Below are 24186 nucleotides of genomic sequence, written 5' to 3' on the forward strand. Positions count from 1 at the left end.
CAAAATCGGTCGAGCCGTTTCGGAGGAGCTCGGTAACAAACCCCGTGACACGGCTCATTCAATATGCTTCTCGTGTTATATCGTCATTTTCATGAAATTTTATGAATTTGCTTATAATTTTCAACAACTTTTCCGAATACATCATTATGGTAAAATATATGTTTAGAAGTTACGTTGAAAAATATTTGAAGACATGTGAGTTTTAACAAAATGTTTTTCTACGTAATAAAATTCATAACATTTCATGATCATGACGGTATAACACGACAAAAATATTTAAAGAGCATTTTTATTATAAAAAAGACAACAAATTAGTAATATTTTAATTTTAAATATCTCGAGAATGGTTGCATTTAGAAGAAGATTGATATAAAGCTTTTTTATTTTAAATCACATCATGATTCATAATTTGTGGCTAAAAATAATTGTTAACATACGAAAATTCGAAGTTTCGAAAATTCATAAAAATTCGATGTCTCACGAAGTTCTTCAAAAATAGTTTCACCATCTTGGAATCATTTTTTAAATTTTCTACATAACTTTCATTGTATATGAATCAACTAAAAATAATAGGAGTACCGGTAAGTTTCTTCGTTGTTTTTCAAAAATAATTGCTTTATTCTGCAAAAATAGTTACAAATTTAATATTCATAGTATTGCCCATCGCTAGTCACAACTTTTTCCCATCCTTCTGGACATTCCTGGATCGCTTTGCGGAAATAATCGGCCGGTTAGTCGGCCCCGAATCGATCCAATATTTGACTTCAAGAAAATTGTAGAAGTGTGGGTCAACCAGCCCATGTTGAATCGATCGAAAAAGGTAGTAATCGGACGGAGCAATGTCTGGAGAAAACGGAGGATGGGATAGGATCTCCCGTTTCCAAGTATGCTTTGACCGGTTTCGCGACATGCAGCCGAGCGTTGTCGTGCTGCAAAATAACTTTATCCTGTCTTTGCTCCTATTGTGGCCGTTTTTTTTTTTGGTGCACGGCTCAAACGCATCAATTGTCATCGGTAGAGGTCCCCTCTGCCATAATCTCGCAAAGTGCCGCAAGCGCCAAAATTGACATTTTACTTTTTTTGTTATAGATCGATAAAGAATACCAAATGCTTTCAAACAACTGCGAAGTTTTACAGAAATGTGAAAAAATGAACTAGTAAAACCCTAAAAACGGAGTGGCGCAAGCGCCATTTTCCCTATGGTGTGTCGAAATTTGATTGTGATGCGAAGTAATTTTTTTTATCTGATCTGATAGCATAGAATGGATTAGCAGGGACAGCAAATTTCACATAACAACATCTTCCGTAATAAACGTTTAGCTAATGAAAATCACTTTTCCGAAATGCTCGTCATGCCAAATATTTTAATGCAAAACAGTCCATCCCCATGCAGTGCTACATTTATAATACCAATTTTGTTTCAGAACTACAAATCATGTACTTTGCTCTGTTCATAAATCTCGTCAAATATTTAAATTCAAAAAAATCAAATTCATCTCATCTCAAAGGAAAAAATTATCCTTGATCGATCACATATTGCACATAAAAATTGTAACTAATTAGTTTAAACTCATCAATTTCATTGTTGATTACCAGAATTGATGTCTTTTGATGACAATGATGTCTTCTATCCTCAGGTATCAAGCGATAAAGCTTCTTGATGCTGTTTACTTTACCACCTGCTCATTTCTCTTTCGGATGGATTCGTGTTGATTGAAGGGTAAATGTTGGATTGGTGAAAAGCTGTACTTTTCTAAATCCTCCATCGAAACGCATCTTGTAACAAAACACAAAACGTCCTCGCATAAACTGTATCTGATTTACATCGGATGATTTTGGACGGCATTATTTTATGTTTTCAATGTTTTCAATTGCATTTTGGATTGGAAAAAATTGTGCTATCTATAATAGTTACATTCGGGTTCTAAACTATGTTAGCCTGTTCAACGCATGTTACAAAGTCGGAAAATGTGTAGAATTTTTCTCCCTGATGCTTTCTCATGCTGCGCTCAACGGCGACATTTTGGAGAAAATAATTGGAAACTGATTCTCGCATACTTTTATGGATGAACGCCAATCGGTTGTGGAAACAGCGATTAAAATTTGCAGTTTCCACAACAAACTGGCGTTGGTAACATAGCTTAAATCAAGGCGCCTAGAAGTATATCCTAAGGTGGGCCAACTTGCCAACTTGCTTCAGCCATCTTGGAAGTCTACTGTGTTTTGTTTGTAAACAAAACACAATACGCTAGTGCCGAAGCTCGCTCGTGATCAGTCTGTCTCTTTCACGCTACAGGCAAATAATTCCCCTTCTGCTTTCTTCCGTACTGTTTTCATATACCGCTCCCCTAACCAACTTAGTGTCGAAACGGCCTCACCTTAAAATATTCTTCTATGCGCCTTGGCTTAAACAAAACGGAATTTTTTCAAAAATCAAGCCGATGGCAATGTATTTCCATCAAGTGTACACAATTTGTACAGATCAGAATTTCGTAACGTACGCGTAAGCTGATTATACATGCAATTTTACGAAAAGTATCGTACTGAAAATTCGTCCCTATGGCGCTTGCGTCACTTTGTAAGATTACGGCAGCCCTGTAATGGTTTCATTCGGTTTTAGCAGCTCAAAGTACACCACATCCAGCTGGTCCCACCAAACAGACACCAAAAAACCTTCTGGCCGTGGTATCCATACGTTGCCCGAGGTTTAGGATTGTCGTAATGGACCCACTTTTCATTGCTAGTAACGATTCGATGCAAAAAACCCTTTCTTTTCTGCTGTTGGAGCAATTGTTCGCACGTGAAAAAACGGCGTTCGACGTCTCGTGGCTGCAATTCATACGGCACCCAATGCCCTATCTTTCGGATTATTCCCATTGCTTTTAAACGATCCGATATGGTTTGCTGAGCTACTCCAATTGTATCTGCAAGTTCTTGTCGCATTTGTGACGGATCTTGATCGAGTAAAGCCTCCAATTCTTCATCTTCAAACTTTTTTGGCGGTCCGGAACGTTTTTCGTCTTCCAAGTCAAAATTACCACTTTTAAACCGTGCAAACCACGTCTAACTCAGTTCGCTCAGTTGGAACATGGTCATCATAAACTTCCACCAAAATGCGATGACTTTCCGCAGCTTTTTTCTTCATATTGAAGTAATGAAGTAACACTCCCCGCAAAAACACTCTCGGTGGTACGAAATTCGACATATTCGAAGTGGCAAAAAAACTATGTTGTTTACGCTTCAACTTTTTGACATATACTGAAAAAGACGCGCAATGACAGTAGCTTTCCAACGAATATATATTTAAGAAATTGCAAATTATTTTTTTTGTAAATAAAAAAAGAGTACTAATTTTTTTTTCTCATTATATATTTTTTTAACAATTTAACATCAATGCTCTAGAACTTTTTCTAAGACACTATTTTGATACGACTCATAGTTTTTGAGATATAAATTATCAAAGATTTCTCTTACTAAAATTGATACGCCCTTTTCAAAAGTTACACTTGAGTAAAAAAATCCCAATTGCTGTGGAAAACTCATATTTCCGCATAAGGGATAATCATTTAAAAAAAAAGACGAATTTGTTTACTCGTAGCTTGTTCAACATCCCGCAGGTTTATTGGCTCGTTTGTTAGCTCCCATCAATTCGACAATTTCGGCCATTCTTTCTTTCGGATAATCGAACCGTTGCAAGAAATATTTCACATATTCCTGTAATCCTTTGTCACAAGCTATCTGCAGAGCATCATCACCTGCATGCGTCTTAGCGAATGGGTCAGCTCCACGGTTCAGTAACAGTTCGACCGTATTAAATTCTTTACGTTCTACTGCGTAATGAAGAGCAGTTTTACCAGAATTGTCTCGTTCGTTGATTTCAACTCCCTTCCAGATCAAATAGCTGCACAGTGTCTCCGATCCGATCGAAGCCATAAGACATGTTTTACCGCTGTGGTTGGGCTTGCGAACGTCCGCACCTCTCTCCACCAGATGTCGAACAAATTCCAGATTCAGTGTACCACAGGCGATCAGCACCGGCGTTGATCCACATTTGGAAGGAGCATTCAATTTTGCCCCTAGCTTGAAGAGACATTCAACGATTTCGATCTTCGAGTATTTGCTGGCCCATCCCAGAGGGGTAAAGGTATCTACAGAATTACTATCTGACACGACGCCTTCGTACCACTCGCCGCTGCACAGTTCCATGTCTGCATGGCAAACCCCTATAAGATACTTGGCGATTTCAACGTTTCCACGCATACACGCGATGGCCAGTGGTGTTAAGCCAGTGTCCGTTTGATCCACCATTTCCTTGCGGATGCCCCGGGATAAGCGATCGATTCGGTCCCGTAGATCCCTGGAAAGGTGACCATTATTCACCTTCGCCTCCCACAGCATAGACTTCGCTACCTCTTCCTCAGTGTTTGTTCTGTCCGATAGTCCCATATTCGTATTTGTTGATGAATTGGTTGATAACTGCTTGTGTTTCGCTTTCGACAAATGCTCTTCCAACACTTTGAAATGATGAGTATGATATTGGATTGATACTTTGGTATGACTGGTTAGTTCTCAAGAGATTGTATCAATATATATCCACTATAGGGTAAAAAAAACCTTTCAAAATATGTACCCTGGCTCTACGAATGTGTACCCATGATCGCCTAGGTAGAGAACATACTGTACCTCAAAGTTTCGTTGGATATAGGCAGTACTTTGGCAGACCACAATATTTTTGCGGTATATATAAAGGTGTTAGCAGATGAATAAACTTACCGCTATGTACTAGCTATAATTTCCTTCTGTTTGTAAAGGCCGCTGGAGTTCTCATGGTGTGTGGCTATTTCCCGTGGGCTGGGGTGGGAAACTTAGCGCAGGTCAACGGTATTATGACTGCAGATGGTTACATCGACATTTAGTGCGAGAACCTGGAGGAATTCATGCTGAAAATGGGGCTGGAGGATAACACCATCTTCCAGTAAACTGACCCTAAAGGCGCGTCCGCATTATGCCGAACGATGCCGATCGCCTGTACCAGGCAGGGTTGCCAATAGTATTTTTCAAAAAACTGGAAGATTATTCTTAAAGAAAACTGGACCTTGTAAAACCGTCGGTTTTGATTTATCTGATACACCTTTTGTACCCATTCCAATGCTTCGAAACTTCGTGTAGTATTCATATGTAGATCATAAAATGGCGAAATGAACCATTAATTAATCATACCATTCGAACAGAGAATGACGTTTCCCACTGAACATTACTGTGAAACAATATTTGAGGATCCTTTTTTCTAGAATCTCTAGAAAATACGGTTTTATTTTGGAAAATCTTGAAAAATCTCGTGTTTATTATTTCATGTTCAGAAAATCTCTGATAGATCGTTGTAAAACTGCTCGAAAATGTGATCAATCTGTTCTTCTAACTCGAAATTTGTCATTTCTGTTATGTTTCTTTGGACCATCTACGTTGCTATCTTTTCCGCACTAACGAACAGTGTAGAATAAAAGAACCTAACCGTACTTCCGATTCGACGTTTTGACATGTGGCAACGAACTGACATTAAACACGAAAAACTGTCATCTCCGTGCACTCATTTATGCAGAGATCTATGCATTAGATTTCTGAAATAATTTTTGATTGGATTCCACAATTTTTTTTCACTACTGAATTGAGCACAATCAATACGAAAACAACACTGCTCAAGTTTACTTTGGTATTTAAATTATCAATTTGTTTTATGGAAAACATATTTCTCTGCAATTTTTTATCATGTCCTTTGGTATTTTACTTCTTATATCAGACTTGTTCAAACCAAGTTTTGGTATCAATATCAAAATGATGTATCGTTAAGTATTTTTTTTTCCTTGAAAATACTTGTTGCTTGGGTTTTATGCTCACACAGACAAATTACATCGGAGTTGGGTGGGTCGTCTAATTCTGTGATTGCAACAAAGGGTTGCCCTCAAGGAGGTGTTCTATCACCCCTCCTTTAGTTACAATAGTTGACGACCTTCTGCTAAGTTTAGAAGCAAAACGATTCGAAGTCGTCGGCTTCGCCGATGACCTAATCATAATGGTACGTGGCAAATTCAACGACGTGACATCGAGCAGAATGCAGATGGCCTTAAACCTTACACAATCTTGGTGTATCACAAAAAGTCTTAGCATAAATCCCTCAAAAACAACAATTATTCCTTTCGCCAAATAGGAAAAAAAACATCATCTGAAGTCTTTAAATCTAGGGGGAGAGGAAATAAAATGCACCGCTTCAGTAAAATATCTAGGCGATATCCTGATTCAATAATCAGAAAGACCAATACAGCCCCAGGGGCATGTTCTAAAATGATAAGAAGAACATGGGGCAGTGATATTCCAGAAATTATCTGTCTCGAGATACAAGTAGTAGCACCCAATAAACGATCTAACGTCCGTTAGCGTTTTGAGCTTGAGCTTGAGCTTGGGTAGACTGTACAATTCGTAGTTGCTCTCCGTGATTGACCTGAACCTACCAAATTGCACAAAGAACACATAGAATGACGCTTGGAACTAGCAAATCGTTCTCGTTGTGCAATTTTCGGTGATTCGAGCTTTAAATGGCCAATAACGACGCTGGCCACGTCCTTACAGTCATCAGGGGTAGGGAAGGAATGTTAGTATGATATACGCCGCCCGAAGGCCAGAAGGGTCGCCTCTATAGCGTGGTTCCCTAGCGTTTATCATGGAAGGGATAGTTGTTAGTGGGAATGGTTAAGAAAAATCAGGATTCACTGCGGTAAGTGATGCGATTCAAAAACGACATCTGATACAAAAACACATACAAACTAATACGAGGGTCACTATTCATATTTCGGGAATTGGCAACACTGATGTCATGTGAGTCCATCTGACGGTTCCATCGTAAAGTTTGACATTTTTGACGATATACGTACTCAGAACATTTTGTCATACGGACGCTATTTGTTTATTTTATATTTAGTTGAAAGTTTGGTCTCGGCAAAAAAATGGAACTGAATCGTGAACATTTTCGTGCGATGATTTTTTACGATTTTCGACGTGGATTATCACAACAAGAGTGCGTCAATCAACTTAATTTGACTTTTGGCGATGAAGCTCCATCAAAAACCACTGTGTATCGCTGGTATAGTGAATTCAATCGTGGTCGTAGTTCGCTGTCCGACGAGTTTCGTGAAGGTCGTCCAAAATCGACTGTAGTGCCAGAAAACATCGATGCTGTGCACGAAATGATTAAGCAAGATCGTCATGTAACCTATTGTGAGATTGAGGCATCCCTAAGCATTAGTTCCACCAGCATATATGCGATTTTACATGAACACTTAGTTGTGCGAAAATTATGTTCACGTTGGATCCCACATAATTTGACAATCGCTCAAAAAAAAGGCTCGTGTCGATTGGAATAAATGCTTTGAAAATTGGTTTAAGCGCATGCGCATTTAAAGTGTATCGATCATCGTGGCGAGTACCTTGAAAAACAATAAAAATATATTCGCAGCTTAACTATTTGTTTTTGTTCCTATTCCCGAAATATAAATAGTGACCCTCGTACAACTATACATATTAAATTGGAAAATAGAACAGCAGAAATTAATGTGTGATGACCTGAAACAGCGAAATTGCACAAAGAACACACTGAATGACGCTTGGGAGTAGCAGAACATTCTCACTGTGCAAGTTTCGGTAGTTCGAACTTTAAATAGTCAATAACGCCGCCGGCAACGTCCTTACAGTCGCCAGGGGAAGGGTAGGAATGTTAGTATGATAATCGCCGCCCGAAATCCAGAAGGGTCGCCTCTATAGCGTGGTTCCCTAGCGATTATCATGGAAAGGGAGAGGTAAAAATCAGGATTCACTGAGGTAAGTGATGTGATTATGTAAAAGCGAACTAACAATCACTGAACCAGACGAAAATCAGAAAATTCCATTTATCACAACACGCAGCGGAGTTAATATTTAGGTATCCTGAGAAGGAAAACCGGTAAAATTGATCAGACCGGCTATATATTCTACTATTCTAATATTTTTGTCGAAATCCAATCGCGAAAGTAGAGAGTTGGAAAACCTTAGAAGGGAATCGAGAGAACTTTTCTGAAATTAGTCGACCCGGTGATATATTCTGTTGTTCATTGCGCTTACGCTTTATAGAACCCCAATAACGGCGGTGGAAAGTTATCTTGAGGAAACCTGAGGAGGTGACCGAGATAACTTCCTAAAAATTGATCAGACCGGCGGTATATTTCGCTGGTGGGATAGCACATTCTAACCAGACTCCAACATAAATTGTCGTGTTGACAAAGAGACATGAAGTTTGGCGTTTCTCTGATATGGAACACGACGGCTATCGCATTGACTAATTCTGGAAGTTCCTCTAGTTTGTTGAGAGCAGTAGTTGTGGGAATTTATCGACTGTTTGATTAGTAGAAACTCATAATGGGGCTTCGAGAATAATGAATAAGTTCAGTTTCGAGATCAATATCAGGAAATTCATTGACACAGTTGTAAAGTAAGAACTAGGACTACGTGTTTTAATTATTCGAAAGCAACAAGTAATTATTTTCATTCAAAATATAACGATTTGAAACTGCCTTTAGGCGTGCTAATCTGATAAAGTTTTTTTTTTTCACGCCATCATCAAGCTTTAATAGATGTCGACAGGGTATCTTCGATAAAGCGAAGCGCTTCGGAATATGTAGATAAAAACAAAAAGAGATTAAACATTATACAAGTGCGGACTGGAAAGCTTATTTTATGTTGGCTATTATGACAATTCTAATTTCCAACCAGAAAAACTTCGTATTATTATTACGGATAATTTTCATTCTAATAAACAAAAAAGTACAAAATCCAGAAAAATCCAGAAAAATCAGGAAAAATCAGGATCATTTTACAAAAATCAGGGCAAATTAAGTGTTTGTCAGGATATCAGGGAACGTGTCAAAAAGTCTGGGAAATCCTGAAAAATCAGGAAGGTTGTCATCTCTGGCCATGACTGTTTCTCTTGAGCGTCAAATTGAGGGAGTTGAGTGCCAGGCAATACCAGACCGGGCTGAAAAAGTCAGCTTGGAATATCCCCCTCTTTATCGTCTGCGTTTTATACAGCAACACATTTTTCCCATCAGTAAAATGTAGAAACGTGCTCCAACGCCTCATCCCATGTTGTAGGAACCTCAACTTTGTAGACGAATGAAAAACGAGTGAGGTATAATGTCATAAGCCTTTCTAGAGTCGATATAGGTCATGCAGTGGTTCCGATGATTATATAATCTGACTATGGCTGCGTCGATGATAACCTGATCGCTGCAGACATGCGGATTTTTCTTGAATCCCTCTGCTCATCTGTGAGGATGTTGAGTTGTTCGCAGTATGCTAAAACTTTGGAGGTTATGATGCTGCGTAGCTGCGTTTATACAGACTCGATGGGTATGTAATTTTAATGATGGGTTCAATGTGTTGCTGTCTTCCGGTAGGAGGAATTTAACCTTACGGGTTGCTAATTCAGGAAGGTTGTGTGGTACCGCGAGGCTTTGCGGACATCGTTCTCTCCGAAGATGATAACTGGCATCTCTTAAATTTCACCACAACTCTCCTCGTCTTAACCACATTTACCCATCGCGATGTTATACTGGAGTCTTCAAAACATCGTCCCAAAAGACCAATGCATCGCTGATATCTGGACAACTTTCCCTGTAGTTGGGCTTCTTGTCACTTATATGGTCGAGGGTTTACGAGGGTTACGACCGTTATAGTCCGTTCCCAAAGCAGTGTAGATGAAATTGGCGCGGATCTATTCATGTCTAATGTCCACATTACCAGTCGCCACGTGGTACCCACGTTTAGTAGACGCAGCGTTTCTTTGGTGATGTTGATGGCTGCTGCTTCAGTGTGGCGGTAGAGTTTCGAGCTGAACCCGGGTGGCTCTCGCACATCGCCTTCCAACCGCTGGCTCTTACTCCAGTTCTAAGATCAGCTCCAGTTAGGGGCGATCGTATTCTAAGTGGTCTAAGCACTAATTTATTGGTGTATCTCATTGGCTCGAAAGACAGTGAGATTGCAAGGTATTTTAGAGTCCTACCCAACAGGGCGTTTTCGGGGCGCCGCCACAATCGATCACCCAATCTCGAAGCCAAACCAGCGACACAAACCGAACCTCCTTGTGCTCTAGAGTGGATTTAATCACATGTTGAAGTCTACTTCATGTTAGAGCTCCACAATCGCAAAGCAAATGTTCAGAGGTTTCGCACTCGGCATTACAAATGCGATATACATTATCTTCTATGAAAGCTATGTTTCAAAGATGTTATTCGCTCAGACAGCGTCCTGCTATAAGACCAGTCAATGTGCTGAGGTCTTTCCATTTCCTTAGCTCACTCTTCAACACACAATCAGAATATTCACAGGACGATTCTGGACCAGTGAAGGGAGAGCTTGAGATGTGATTTGCAAGTTCGTCTGCTAGTTCATTTCCCTCTATACCTCAATCGCAAGGAATCCAGTAGGGGTAGTGGGGGTGATGTGGTCACGTGAGGTAAAGTGGTCACCTGCTTGTTTGGTATTATAACTATTGACTATTGACACCGTATTGATAGTCATCTTATGTTTGAAGAATTTTATGACTTTTGAGTCATCCTGTACTACAGTGGATCTGTCGCATGTCAAGAAATATATAAAAACAAAAAACGCTCTCTCGGAAGCCATTCGGCCGTAGTTTTGTGCGTTACGAATTTAAGGAATTTCTAGTGAAATTTGACCTGATACTTGCGACAAATCAACAGTTTGGACGACTGTTCACACATTCTAGGGGAGGTGAACAGATATTTTGTTCAATTACAGCGATTATTTCACATTTCGTTGTTGGGGGGCAAAGTGGTCATTGGAGGATTACTACTGACCATGTTCTGTTTTCAATAGCTGATATACCTTATCACCTTCTGCTCCTAAAGAGTTCTTCTATGGTTTTAACCCAGGAAAAATATGCCACCCCATCCAAAATCAAGCCTCATTTTGAAAAATGTGTTTCCTACTACATTTTTGTACGTATGAGAAAATTTCAATTACGAATCTAGGTAAATAGGCCTAGCTCATTTCATACATGTACCTAGTATTTCAATAATGATTTAAACAAATTTGATCAAGAAAACACGCTGTTGTTTAAATCTATCTCTTCTAACACACACACAGGTGGGCACTTTACCTCCTCACTAAAAAAATGTTCGATTTTTCAACCTTTTTTCTAATAATGAAAAATGTACTATTTTCAATTTTCATAATAAAAACCGCTTACTATCTTGAACTACAATAAGTTGAGCTACAATATTCTTTGAAGAACGGGAATTTTAGTGGTATGTGGACACAGGAAATTGACATGTTCCTTAGGGTGACCATATTCCCCCCATTTCCCCTATAATTTTGCCGAACTTGTCTGACTTTTTATCTTCGCTTATTTTTCGTCGGCCTATTTCCGCCACTTAAGTGCCAATCACCGACATCAGGGAGGCGACTCCACCTGTTCCTACCTATCAGACTCAACAACTCATGAGCCGGGCCAACTTCTTTTACTTCCGCTCCGAAGGAAGACGTAACCAGAGATTTTTCGCCTCAGAAAATCCCAACGACGCCAGCTGGGATTGAACCCAGGCCGATCGGATTGTGAGGCTGTTACGCTAACCATACAACCACTGGCGCCGTCTTGTCTGACTTAGTTGCCTGACTTAGTTGCCATGATAAAACAATTTTTGAAGAGCACTTGAAAACTTTAAGGGATTTCAATACCGCTTGATTGTGTGAGAAGATGAATATCTGACTCGAAAGCAAATATAGACATGATAAATATTTACTTTGTAACGTGATAACACATTATCCTGTTTAACACATCTTTCCTTTCCCACACATCATTTTCCCCACACATCATAAATTTCAATGCATGTCAAGTGCAACCAAATATCGCTGTCCCAAAATAATAAATAACATCAGAACTTTCGAGTCAGATATTTACACATTCTATATTGCAGCTGTTTCTGCATGAAAAACTGTTGGCCATTTTAGCATAGGTACAGGAATGTTTATTCTGGGCACAGATCGAAATATCGCTTGGCTGTGAGATAAGTATTCAGTCAATCAATTCAGTTTTCGATGAGTTGTGCAATGTTGAGATGTTCGTCTCTGCCTTTTCACCGAAAATTCTTTTTCAGTGAGAAAGGAATGTGGTAAAATATCTATCTCTAAAGTTTAACGAAATTCGTCTCGACTAAAAAGCATGTCTCTCAGCTCAGTCTCGATGTCGGAGTGGCGAATCCCAGTGAGTTGTCAGAAACCCAAGATATTTATTTCATTCACCAGGAACCATGTCGCTTATGAATTCGCCGTCATAGACCTCGTAGTGTTGTCCGGTAATTTCGAGCCGATTTTTGGAAACACAAACGCATGGTTTTCATAGGCAGACATACATTTATTAAAATTTATGTGCACAGTTTTGTTCCACGATCTTTCACCATCTTTCACAAACCTAAAAAAAATTATCCTCTCAGAATATGTTTGCTTTCTCGCCGAAAACTGTTTTATATAAAAAAGAAAGATATTTTCATTATGGACAGTAAATGTCGAAGTTCGTATGCTTGAGAGCCTGTGATAATCTTAAGGCGCAATATTCGGAACGTTCTTCGTCTTTCAAGTCCAAATTACCACTTTTGAACCGTGCAAACCACGTCTGACTCAGTTCGCTCAGTTGGAGCATGGTCACCATAAACTTCCACCAAAATGCGATGACTTTCCGCAGCTTTTTTCTTCATATTGAAGTAATGAAGTAACACTCCCCGCAAAAACACTCTCGGTGGTACGAAATTCGACATATTCAAAGTGGCAAAAAAAACTATGTTGTTTACGCTTCAACTTTTTCACATATACTGAAAAAGACGCGCAATGACAGTAGCTTTCCAACGAATATATATTTAAGAAATTGCAAATAATTTTTTTTGTAAATAAAAAAAAGAGTACTAATTTTTTTTCCCATTGTATATTTTTTTAACAACTTAACATCAATGCTCTAGAACTTTTTCTAAGACACTATTTTGATACGACTCATAGTTTTTGAGATATTAATTATCAAAGATTTCTCTTACTAAAATTGATACGCCCTTTTCAAAAGTTACACTTGAGTAAAAAAATCCCAATTGCTGTGGAATTGGGATTGCCTCATATTTCCGCATAAGGGATAATCATTTAAAAAATATATATATTTATTGGCTCGTTTGTTAGCTCCCATCAATTCGACAATTTCGGCCTTTCTTTCTTTCGGATAATCGAACTGTTGCAAGAAATATTTCACATATTCCTGTAATCCTTTGTCACAAGCTATCTGCAGAGCATCATCACCTGCATGCGTCTTAGCGAATGGGTCAGCTCCACGGTTCAGTAACAGTTCGACCGTATTAAATTCTTTACGTTCTACTGCGTAATGAAGAGCAGTTTTACCAGAATTGTCTCGTTCGTTGATTTCAACTCCCTTCCAGATCAAATAGCTGCACAGTTTCTCCGATCCGATCGAAGCCATAAGACATGTTTTACCGCTGTGGTTGGGCTTGCGAACGTCCGCACCTCTCTCCACCAGAAGTCGAACAAATTCCAGATTCAGTGTACCACAGGCGATCAGCACCGGCGTTGATCCACATTTGGAAGGAGCATTCAATTTTGCCCCTAGCTTGAAGAGACATTCAACGATTTCGATCTTCGAGTATTTGCTGGCCCATCCCAGAGGGGTAAAGGTATCTACAGAATTACTATCTGACACGACGCCTTCGTACCACTCGCCGCTGCACAGTTCCATGTCTGCATGGCAAACCCCTATAAGATACTTGGCGATTTTAACGTTTCCACGCATACACGCGATGGCCAGTGGTGTTAAGCCTGTGTCCGTTTGATCCACCATTTCCTTGCGGATGCCCCGGGATAAGCGATCGATTCGGTCCCGTAGATCCCTGGAAAGGTGACCATTGTTCACCCTCGCCTCCCACAGCATAGACTTCGCTACCTCTTCCTCAGTGTTTGTTCTGTCCGATAGTCCCATATTCGTATTTGTTGATGAATTGGTTGATAACTGCTTGTGTTTCGCTTTCGACAAATGCTCTTCCAACACTTTGAAATGATGAGTATGATATTGGATTGATACTTTGGTATGACTGGTTAGTTCTCAAGAGATTGTATCAATATATATCCACTATAGGGTAAAAAAAACCTTTCAAAATATGTACCCCGGCTCTACGAATGTGTACCCATGCTCGCCCAGATAGAGAACATACTGTACCTCAAAGTTTCGTTGGATATAGGCAGTACTTTGGCAGACCACAATATTTTTGCGGTAGATATTAAGGTGTTAGCAGATGAATAAACTTACCGCTATGTACTAGCTATAATTTCCTTCTGTTTGTAAAGGCCGCTGGAGTTCTCATGGTGTGTGGCTATTTCCCGTGGGCTGGGGTGGGAAACTTAGCGCAGGTCAACGGTATTATGACTGCAGATGGTTACATCGACGCGAGAACCTGGAGGAATTCATGCTGAAAATGGGGCTGGAGGATAACACCATCTTCCAGTAAACTGACCCTAAAGGCGCGTCCGCATTATGCCGAACGATGCCGATCGCCTGTACCAGGCAGGGTTGCCAATAGTATTTTTCAAAAAACTGGAAGATTATTCTTAAAGAAAACTGGACCTTGTAAAACCGTCGGTTTTGATTTATCTGATACACCTTTTGTACCCATTCCAATGCTTCGAAACTTCGTGTAGTATTCATATGTAGATCATAAAATGGCGAAATGAACCATTAATTAATCATACCATTCGAACAGAGAATGACGTTTCCCACTGAACATTACTGTGAAACAATATTTGAGGATCCTTTTTTCTAGAATCTCTAGAAAATACGGTTTTATTTTGGAAAATCTTGAAAAATCTCGTGTTTATTATTTCATGTTCAGAAAATCTCTGATAGATCGTTGTAAAACTGCTCGAAAATGTGATCAATCTGTTCTTCTAACTCGAAATTTGTCATTTCTGTTATGTTTCTTTGGACCATCTACGTTGCTATCTTTTCCGCACTAACGAAGAGTGTAGAATAAAAGAACCTAACCGTACTTCCGATTTGACGTTTTGACATGTGGCAACGAACTGACATTAAACACGAAAAACTGTCATCTCCGTGCACTCATTTATGCAGAGATCTATGCATTAGATTTCTGGAATAATTTTTGATTGGATTCCACAATTTTTATTCACTACTGAATTGAGCACAATCAATACGAAAACAACACTGCTCAAGTTTACTTTGGTATTTAAATTATCAATTTGTTTTATGGAAAACATATTTCTCTGCAATTTTTGATCATGTCCTTTGGTATTTTACTTCTTATATCAGACTTGTTCAAACCAAGTTTTGGTATCAATATCAAAATGATGTATCGTTAAGTATTTTTTTTTTCCTTGAAAATACTTGTTGCTTGGGTTTTATGCTCACACAGACAAATTACATCGGAGTTGGGTGGGTCGTCTAATTCTGTGATTGCAACAAAGGGTTGCCCTCAAGGAGGTGTTCTATCACCCCTCCTTTAGTTACAATAGTTGACGACCTTCTGCTAAGTTTAGAAGCAAAACGATTCGAAGTCGTCGGCTTCGCCGATGACCTAATCATAATGGTACGTGGCAAATTCAACGACGTGACATCGAGCAGAATGCAGATGGCCTTAAACCTTACACAATCTTGGTGTATCACAAAAAGTCTTAGCATAAATCCCTCAAAAACAACAATTATTCCTTTCGCCAAATAGGAAAAAAAACATCATCTGAAGTCTTTAAATCTAGGGGGAGAGGAAATAAAATGCACCGCTTCAGTAAAATATCTAGGCGATATCCTGATTCAATAATCAGAAAGACCAATACAGCCCCAGGGGCATGTTCTAAAATGATAAGAAGAACATGGGGCAGTGATATTCCAGAAATTATCTGTCTCGAGATACAAGTAGTAGCACCCAATAAACGATCTAACGTCCGTTAGCGTTTTGAGCTTGAGCTTGAGCTTGGGTAGACTGTACAATTCGTAGTTGCTCTCCGTGATTGACCTGAACCTACCAAATTGCACAAAGAACACATAGAATGACGCTTGGAACTAGCAAATCGTTCTCGTTGTGCAATTTTCGGTGATTCGAGCTTTAAATGGCCAATAACGACGCTGGCCACGTCCTTACAGTCATCAGGGGTAGGGAAGGAATGTTAGTATGATATACGCCGCCCGAAGGCCAGAAGGGTCGCCTCTATAGCGTGGTTCCCTAGCGTTTATCATGGAAGGGATAGTTGTTAGTGGGAATGGTTAAGAAAAATCAGGATTCACTGCGGTAAGTGATGCGATTCAAAAACGACATCTGATACAAAAACACATACAAACTAATACGAGGGTCACTATTTATATTTCGGGAATTGGCAACACTGATGTCATGTGAGTCCATCTGACGGTTCCATCGTAAAGTTTGACATTTTTGACGATATACGTACTCAGAACATTTTGTCATACGGACGCTATTTGTTTATTTTATATTTAGTTGAAAGTTTGGTCTCGGCAAAAAAATGGAACTGAATCGTGAACATTTTCGTGCGATGATTTTTTACGATTTTCGACGTGGATTATCACAACAAGAGTGCGTCAATCAACTTAATTTGACTTTTGGCGATGAAGCTCCATCAAAAACCACTGTGTATCGCTGGTATAGTGAATTCAATCGTGGTCGTAGTTCGCTGTCCGACGAGTTTCGTGAAGGTCGTCCAAAATCGACTGTAGTGCCAGAAAACATCGATGCTGTGCACGAAATGATTAAGCAAGATCGTCATGTAACCTATTGTGAGATTGAGGCATCCCTAAGCATTAGTTCCACCAGCATATATGCGATTTTACATGAACACTTAGTTGTGCGAAAATTATGTTCACGTTGGATCCCACATAATTTGACAATCGCTCAAAAAAAAGGCTCGTGTCGATTGGAATAAATGCTTTGAAAATTGGTTTAAGCGCATGCCAATGTATCGATCATCGTGGCGAGTACCTTGAAAAACAATAAAAATATATTCGCAGCTTAACTATTTGTTTTTGTTCCTATTCCCGAAATATAAATAGTGACCCTCGTACAACTATACATATTAAATTGGAAAATAGAACAGCAGAAATTGATGTGTGATGACCTGAAACAGCGAAATTGCACAAAGAACACACTGAATGACGCTTGGGAGTAGCAGAACATTCTCACTGTGCAAGTTTTGGTAGTTCGAACTTTAAATAGTCAATAACGCCGCCGGCAACGTCCTTACAGTCGCCAGGGGAAGGGTAGGAATGTTAGTATGATAATCGCCGCCCGAAATCCAGAAGGGTCGCCTCTATAGCGTGGTTCCCTAGCGATTATCATGGAAAGGGAGAGGTAAAAATCAGGATTCACTGAGGTAAGTGATGTGATTATGTAAAAGCGAACTAACAATCACTGAACCAGACGAAAATCAGAAAATTCCATTTATCACAACACGCAGCGGAGTTAATATTTAGGTATCCTGAGAAGGAAAACCGGTAAAATTGATCAGACCGGCTATATATTCTACTATTCTAATATTTTTGTCGAAATCCAATCGCGAAAGTAGAGAGTTGGAAAACCTTAGAAGGGAATCGAGAGAACTTTTCTGAAATTAATCGACCCGGTGATATATTCTGTTGTTCATTGCGCTTACGCTTTATAGAACCCCAATAACGGCGGTGGAAAGTTATCTTGAGGAAACCTGAGGAGGTGACCGAGATAACTTCCTAAAAATTGATCAGACCGGCGGTATATTTCGCTGGTGGGATAGCACATTCTAACCAGACTACAACATAAATTGTCGTGTTGACAAAGAGACATGAAGTTTGGCGTTTCTCTGATATGGAACACGACGGCTATCGCATTGACTAATTCTGGAAGTTCCTCTAGTTTGTTGAGAGCAGTAGTTGTGGGAATTTATCGACTGTTTGATTAGTAGAAACTCATAATGGGGCTTCGAGAATAATGAATAAGTTCAGTTTCGAGATCAATATCAGGAAATTCATTGACACAGTTGTAAAGTAAGAACTAGGACTACGTGTTTTAATTATTCGAAAGCAACAAGTAATTATTTTCATTCAAAATATAACGATTTGAAACTGCCTTTAGGCGTGCTAATCTGATAAAGTTTTTTTTTTCACGCCATCATCAAGCTTTAATAGATGTCGACAGGGTATCTTCGATAAAGCGAAGCGCTTCGGAATATGTAGATAAAAACAAAAAGAGATTAAACATTATACAAGTGCGGACTGGAAAGCTTATTTTATGTTGGCTATTATGACAATTCTCATTTCCAACCAGAAAAACTTCGTATTATTATTACGGATAATTTTCATTCTAATAAACAAAAAAGTACAAAATCCAGAAAAATCCAGAAAAATCAGGAAAAATCAGGATCATTTTACAAAAATCAGGGCAAATTAAGTGTTTGTCAGGATATCAGGGAACGTGTCAAAAAGTCTGGGAAATCCTGAAAAATCAGGAAGGTTGTCATCTCTGGCCATGACTGTTTCTCTTGAGCGTCAAATTGAGGGAGTTGAGTGCCAGGCAATACCAGACCGGGCTGAAAAAGTCAGCTTGGAATATCCCCCTCTTTATCGTCTGCGTTTTATACAGCAACACATTTTTCCCATCAGTAAAATGTAGAAACGTGCTCCAACGCCTCATCCCATGTTGTAGGAACCTCAACTTTGTAGACGAATGAAAAACGAGTGAGGTATAGTGTCATAAGCCTTTCTAGAGTCGATATAGGTCATGCAGTGGTTCCGATGATTATATAATCTGACTATGGCTGCGTCGATGATAACCTGATCGCTGCAGACATGCGGATTTTTCTTGAATCCCTCTGCTCATCTGTGAGGATGTTGAGTTGTTCGCAGTATGCTAAAACTTTGGAGGTTATGATGCTGCGTAGCTGCGTTTATACAGACTCGATGGGTATGTAATTTTAATGATGGGTTCAATGTGTTGCTGTCTTCCGGTAGGAGGAATTTAACCTTACGGGTTGCTAATTCAGGAAGGTTGTGTGGTACCGCGAGGCTTTGCGGACATCGTTCTCTCCGAAGATGATAACTGGCATCTCTTAAATTTCACCACAACTCTCCTCGTCTTAACCACATTTACCCATCGCGATGTTATACTGGAGTCTTCAAAACATCGTCCCAAAAGACCAATGCATCGCTGATATCTGGACAACTTTCCCTGTAGTTGGGCTTCTTGTCACTTATATGGTCGAGGGTTTACGAGGGTTACGACCGTTATAGTCCGTTCCCAAAGCAGTGTAGATGAAATTGGCGCGGATCTATTCATGTCTAATGTCCACATTACCAGTCGCCACGTGGTACCCACGTTTAGTAGACGCAGCGTTTCTTTGGTGATGTTGATGGCTGCTGCTTCAGTGTGGCGGTAGAGTTTCGAGCTGAACCCGGGTGGCTCTCGCACATCGCCTTCCAACCGCTGGCTCTTACTCCAGTTCTAAGATCAGCTCCAGTTAGGGGCGATCGTATTCTAAGTGGTCTAAGCACTAATTTATTGGTGTATCTCATTGGCTCGAAAGACAGTGAGATTGCAAGGTATTTTAGAGTCCTACCCAACAGGGCGTTTTCGGGGCGCCGCCACAATCGATCACCCAATCTCGAAGCCAAACCAGCGACACAAACCGAACCTCCTTGTGCTCTAGAGTGGATTTAATCACATGTTGAAGTCTACTTCATGTTAGAGCTCCACAATCGCAAAGCAAATGTTCAGAGGTTTCGCACTCGGCATTACAAATGCGATATACATTATCTTCTATGAAAGCTATGTTTCAAAGATGTTATTCGCTCAGACAGCGTCCTGCTATAAGACCAGTCAATGTGCTGAGGTCTTTCCATTTCCTTAGCTCACTCTTCAACACACAATCAGAATATTCACAGGACGATTCTGGACCAGTGAAGGGAGAGCTTGAGATGTGATTTGCAAGTTCGTCTGCTAGTTCATTTCCCTCTATACCTCAATCGCAAGGAATCCAGTAGGGGTAGTGGGGGTGATGTGGTCACGTGAGGTAAAGTGGTCACCTGCTTGTTTGGTATTATAACTATTGACTATTGACACCGTATTGATAGTCATCTTATGTTTGAAGAATTTTATGACTTTTGAGTCATCCTGTACTACAGTGGATCTGTCGCATGTCAAGAAATATATAAAAACAAAAAACGCTCTCTCGGAAGCCATTCGGCCGTAGTTTTGTGCGTTACGAATTTAAGGAATTTCTAGTGAAATTTGACCTGATACTTGCGACAAATCAACAGTTTGGACGACTGTTCACACATTCTAGGGGAGGTGAACAGATATTTTGTTCAATTACAGCGATTATTTCACATTTCGTTGTTGGGGGGCAAAGTGGTCATTGGAGGATTACTACTGACCATGTTTTGTTTTCAATAGCTGATATACCTTATCACCTTCTGCTCCTAAAGAGTTCTTCTATGGTTTTAACCCAGGAAAAATATGCCACCCCATCCAAAATCAAGCCTCATTTTGAAAAATGTGTTTCCTACTACATTTTTGTACGTATGAGAAAATTTCAATTACGAATCTAGGTAAATAGGCCTAGCTCATTTCATACATGTACCTAGTATTTCAATAATGATTTAAACAAATTTGATCAAGAAAACACGCTGTTGTTTAAATCTATCTCTTCTAACACACACACAGGTGGGCACTTTACCTCCTCACTAAAAAAAATGTTCGATTTTTCAACCTTTTTTCTAATAATGAAAAATGTACTATTTTCAATTTTCATAATAAAAACCGCTTACTATCTTGAACTACAATAAGTTGAGCTACAATATTCTTTGAAGAACGGGAATTTTAGTGGTATGTGGACACAGGAAATTGACATGTTCCTTAGGGTGACCATATTCCCCCCATTTCCCCTATAATTTTGCCGAACTTGTCTGACTTAGTTGCCATGATAAAACAATTTTTGAAGAGCACTTGAAAACTTTAAGGGATTTCAATACCGCTTGATTGTGTGAGAAGATGAATATCTGACTCGAAAGCAAATATAGACATGATAAATATTTACTTTGTAACGTGATAACACATTATCCTGTTTAACACATCTTTCCTTTCCCACACATCATTTTCCCCACACATCATAAATTTCAATGCATGTCAAGTGCAACCAAATATCGCTGTCCCAAAATAATAAATAACATCAGAACTTTCGAGTCAGATATTTACACATTCTATATTGCAGCTGTTTCTGCATGAAAAACTGTTGGCCATTTTAGCATAGGTACAGGAATGTTTATTCTGGGCACAGATCGAAATATCGCTTGGCTGTGAGATAAGTATTCAGTCAATCAATTCAGTTTTCGATGAGTTGTGCAATGTTGAGATGTTCGTCTCTGCCTTTTCACCGAAAATTCTTTTTCAGAGAGAAAGGAATGTGGTAAAATATCTATCTCTAAAGTTTAACGAAATTCGTCTCGACTAAAAAGCATGTCTCTCAGCTCAGTCTCGATGTCGGAGTGGCGAATCCCAGTGAGTTGTCAGAAACCCAAGATATTTATTTCATTCACCAGGAACCATGTCGCTTATGAATTCGCCGTCATAGACCTCGTAGTGTTGTCCGGTAATTTCGAGCCGATTTTTGGAAACACAAACGCATGGTTTTCATAGGCAGACATACATTTATTAAAATTTATGTGCACAGTTTTGTTCCACGATCTTTCACCATCTTTCACAAACCTAAAAAAAATTATCCTCTCAGAATATGTTTGCTTTCTCGCCGAAAACTGTTTTATATAAAAAAGAAAGATATTTTCATTATGGACAGTAAATGTCGAAGTTCGTATGCTTGAGAGCCTGTGATAATCTTAAGGCGCAATATTCGGAACGTTCTTCGTCTTTCAAGTCCAAATTACCACTTTTGAACCGTGCAAACCACGTCTGACTCAGTTCGCTCAGTTGGAGCATGGTCACCATAAACTTCCACCAAAATGCGATGACTTTCCGCAGCTTTTTTCTTCATATTGAAGTAATGAAGTAACACTCCCCGCAAAAACACTCTCGGTGGTACGAAATTCGACATATTCAAAGTGGCAAAAAAAACTATGTTGTTTACGCTTCAACTTTTTCACATATACTGAAAAAGACGCGCAATGACAGTAGCTTTCCAACGAATATATATTTAAGAAATTGCAAATAATTTTTTTTGTAAATAAAAAAAAGAGTACTAATTTTTTTTCTCATTATATATTTTTTTAACAACTTAACATCAATGCTCTAGAACTTTTTCTAAGACACTATTTTGATACGACTCATAGTTTTTGAGATATTAATTATCAAAGATTTCTCTTACTAAAATTGATACGCCCTTTTCAAAAGTTACACTTGAGTAAAAAAATCCCAATTGCTGTGGAATTGGGATTGCCTCATATTTCCGCATAAGGGATAATCATTTAAAAAATATATATATTTATTGGCTCGTTTGTTAGCTCCCATCAATTCGACAATTTCGGCCTTTCTTTCTTTCGGATAATCGAACTGTTGCAAGAAATATTTCACATATTCCTGTAATCCTTTGTCACAAGCTATCTGCAGAACATCATCACCTGCATGCGTCTTAGCGAATGGGTCAGCTCCACGGTTCAGTAACAGTTCGACCGTATTAAATTCTTTACGTTCTACTGCGTAATGAAGAGCAGTTTTACCAGAATTGTCTCGTTCGTTGATTTCAATTCCCTTCCAGATCAAATAGCTGCACAGTTTCTCCGATCCGATCGAAGCCATAAGACATGTTTTACCGCTGTGGTTGGGCTTGCGAACGTCCGCACCTCTCTCCACCAGATGTCGAACAAATTCCAGATTCAGTGTACCACAGGCGATCAGCACCGGCGTTGATCCACATTTGGAAGGAGCATTCAATTTTGCCCCTAGCTTGAAGAGACATTCAACGATTTCGATCTTCGAGTATTTGCTGGCCCATCCCAGAGGGGTAAAGGTATCTACAGAATTACTATCTGACACGACGCCTTCGTACCACTCGCCGCTGCACAGTTCCATGTCTGCATGGCAAACCCCTATAAGATACTTGGCGATTTTAACGTTTCCACGCATACACGCGATGGCCAGTGGTGTTAAGCCTGTGTCCGTTTGATCCACCATTTCCTTGCGGATGCCCCGGGATAAGCGATCGATTCGGTCCCGTAGATCCCTGGAAAGGTGACCATTGTTCACCCTCGCCTCCCACAGCATAGACTTCGCTACCTCTTCCTCAGTGTTTGTTCTGTCCGATAGTCCCATATTCGTATTTGTTGATGAATTGGTTGATAACTGCTTGTGTTTCGCTTTCGACAAATGCTCTTCCAACACTTTGAAATGATGAGTATGATATTGGATTGATACTTTGGTATGACTGGTTAGTTCTCAAGAGATTGTATCAATATATATCCACTATAGGGTAAAAAAAACCTTTCAAAATATGTACCCCGGCTCTACGAATGTGTACCCATGCTCGCCCAGATAGAGAACATACTGTACCTCAAAGTTTCGTTGGATATAGGCAGTACTTTGGCAGACCACAATATTTTTGCGGTAGATATTAAGGTGTTAGCAGATGAATAAACTTACCGCTATGTACTAGCTATAATTTCCTTCTGTTTGTAAAGGCCGCTGGAGTTCTCATGGTGTGTGGCTATTTCCCGTGGGCTGGGGTGGGAAACTTAGCGCAGGTCAACGGTATTATGACTGCAGATGGTTACATCGACGCGAGAACCTGGAGGAATTCATGCTGAAAATGGGGCTGGAGGATAACACCATCTTCCAGTAAACTGACCCTAAAGGCGCGTCCGCATTATGCCGAACGATGCCGATCGCCTGTACCAGGCAGGGTTGCCAATAGTATTTTTCAAAAAACTGGAAGATTATTCTTAAAGAAAACTGGACCTTGTAAAACCGTCGGTTTTGATTTATCTGATACACCTTTTGTACCCATTCCAATGCTTCGAAACTTCGTGTAGTATTCATATGTAGATCATAAAATGGCGAAATGAACCATTAATTAATCATACCATTCGAACAGAGAATGACG

At 39.6% G+C, this 24186-nt stretch overlaps 2 protein-coding genes across 2 annotated transcripts in view; both read right to left on the reverse strand.

The window, feature by feature from the left end:
* Window positions 1–24186, reverse strand: part of LOC129778292 (mucin-2) — a 144056-nt gene that overhangs the window by 40238 nt on the left and 79632 nt on the right. The gene's annotated exons all lie outside the window — the stretch shown is intronic.
* On the reverse strand, window positions 3604–23399 carry LOC129774421 (putative ankyrin repeat protein RF_0381). Its single transcript, XM_055778157.1, has 3 exons — window positions 22709–23399; window positions 13381–14139; window positions 3604–4514 (listed from the first exon to the last, which is right to left on the reverse strand). Exons 1-3 carry the CDS (start codon window positions 23397–23399, stop codon window positions 3604–3606), a joined length of 2361 nt encoding a protein of 786 aa, XP_055634132.1.

Source organism: Toxorhynchites rutilus, chromosome 3 (assembly GCF_029784135.1).
Source record: "Toxorhynchites rutilus septentrionalis strain SRP chromosome 3, ASM2978413v1, whole genome shotgun sequence".
NCBI classification, from domain to species: Eukaryota; Metazoa; Arthropoda; class Insecta; order Diptera; family Culicidae; genus Toxorhynchites; species Toxorhynchites rutilus.

Excerpts from the sequence above, each read along its gene's own strand:
- LOC129774421 (XM_055778157.1), bottom strand. The coding sequence starts at position 23,399 with ATGGGACTATCGGACAGAACAAACACTGAGGAAGAGGTAGCGAAGTCT. Across the intron at positions 14,140-22,708 it reads ATTCGCTAAGACGCATGCAG|TGTTGGAAGAGCATTTGTCG; the intron begins GTGATGATGTTC and ends ATCATTTCAAAG. Across the intron at positions 4,515-13,380 it reads ATTCGCTAAGACGCATGCAG|TGTTGGAAGAGCATTTGTCG; the intron begins GTGATGATGCTC and ends ATCATTTCAAAG.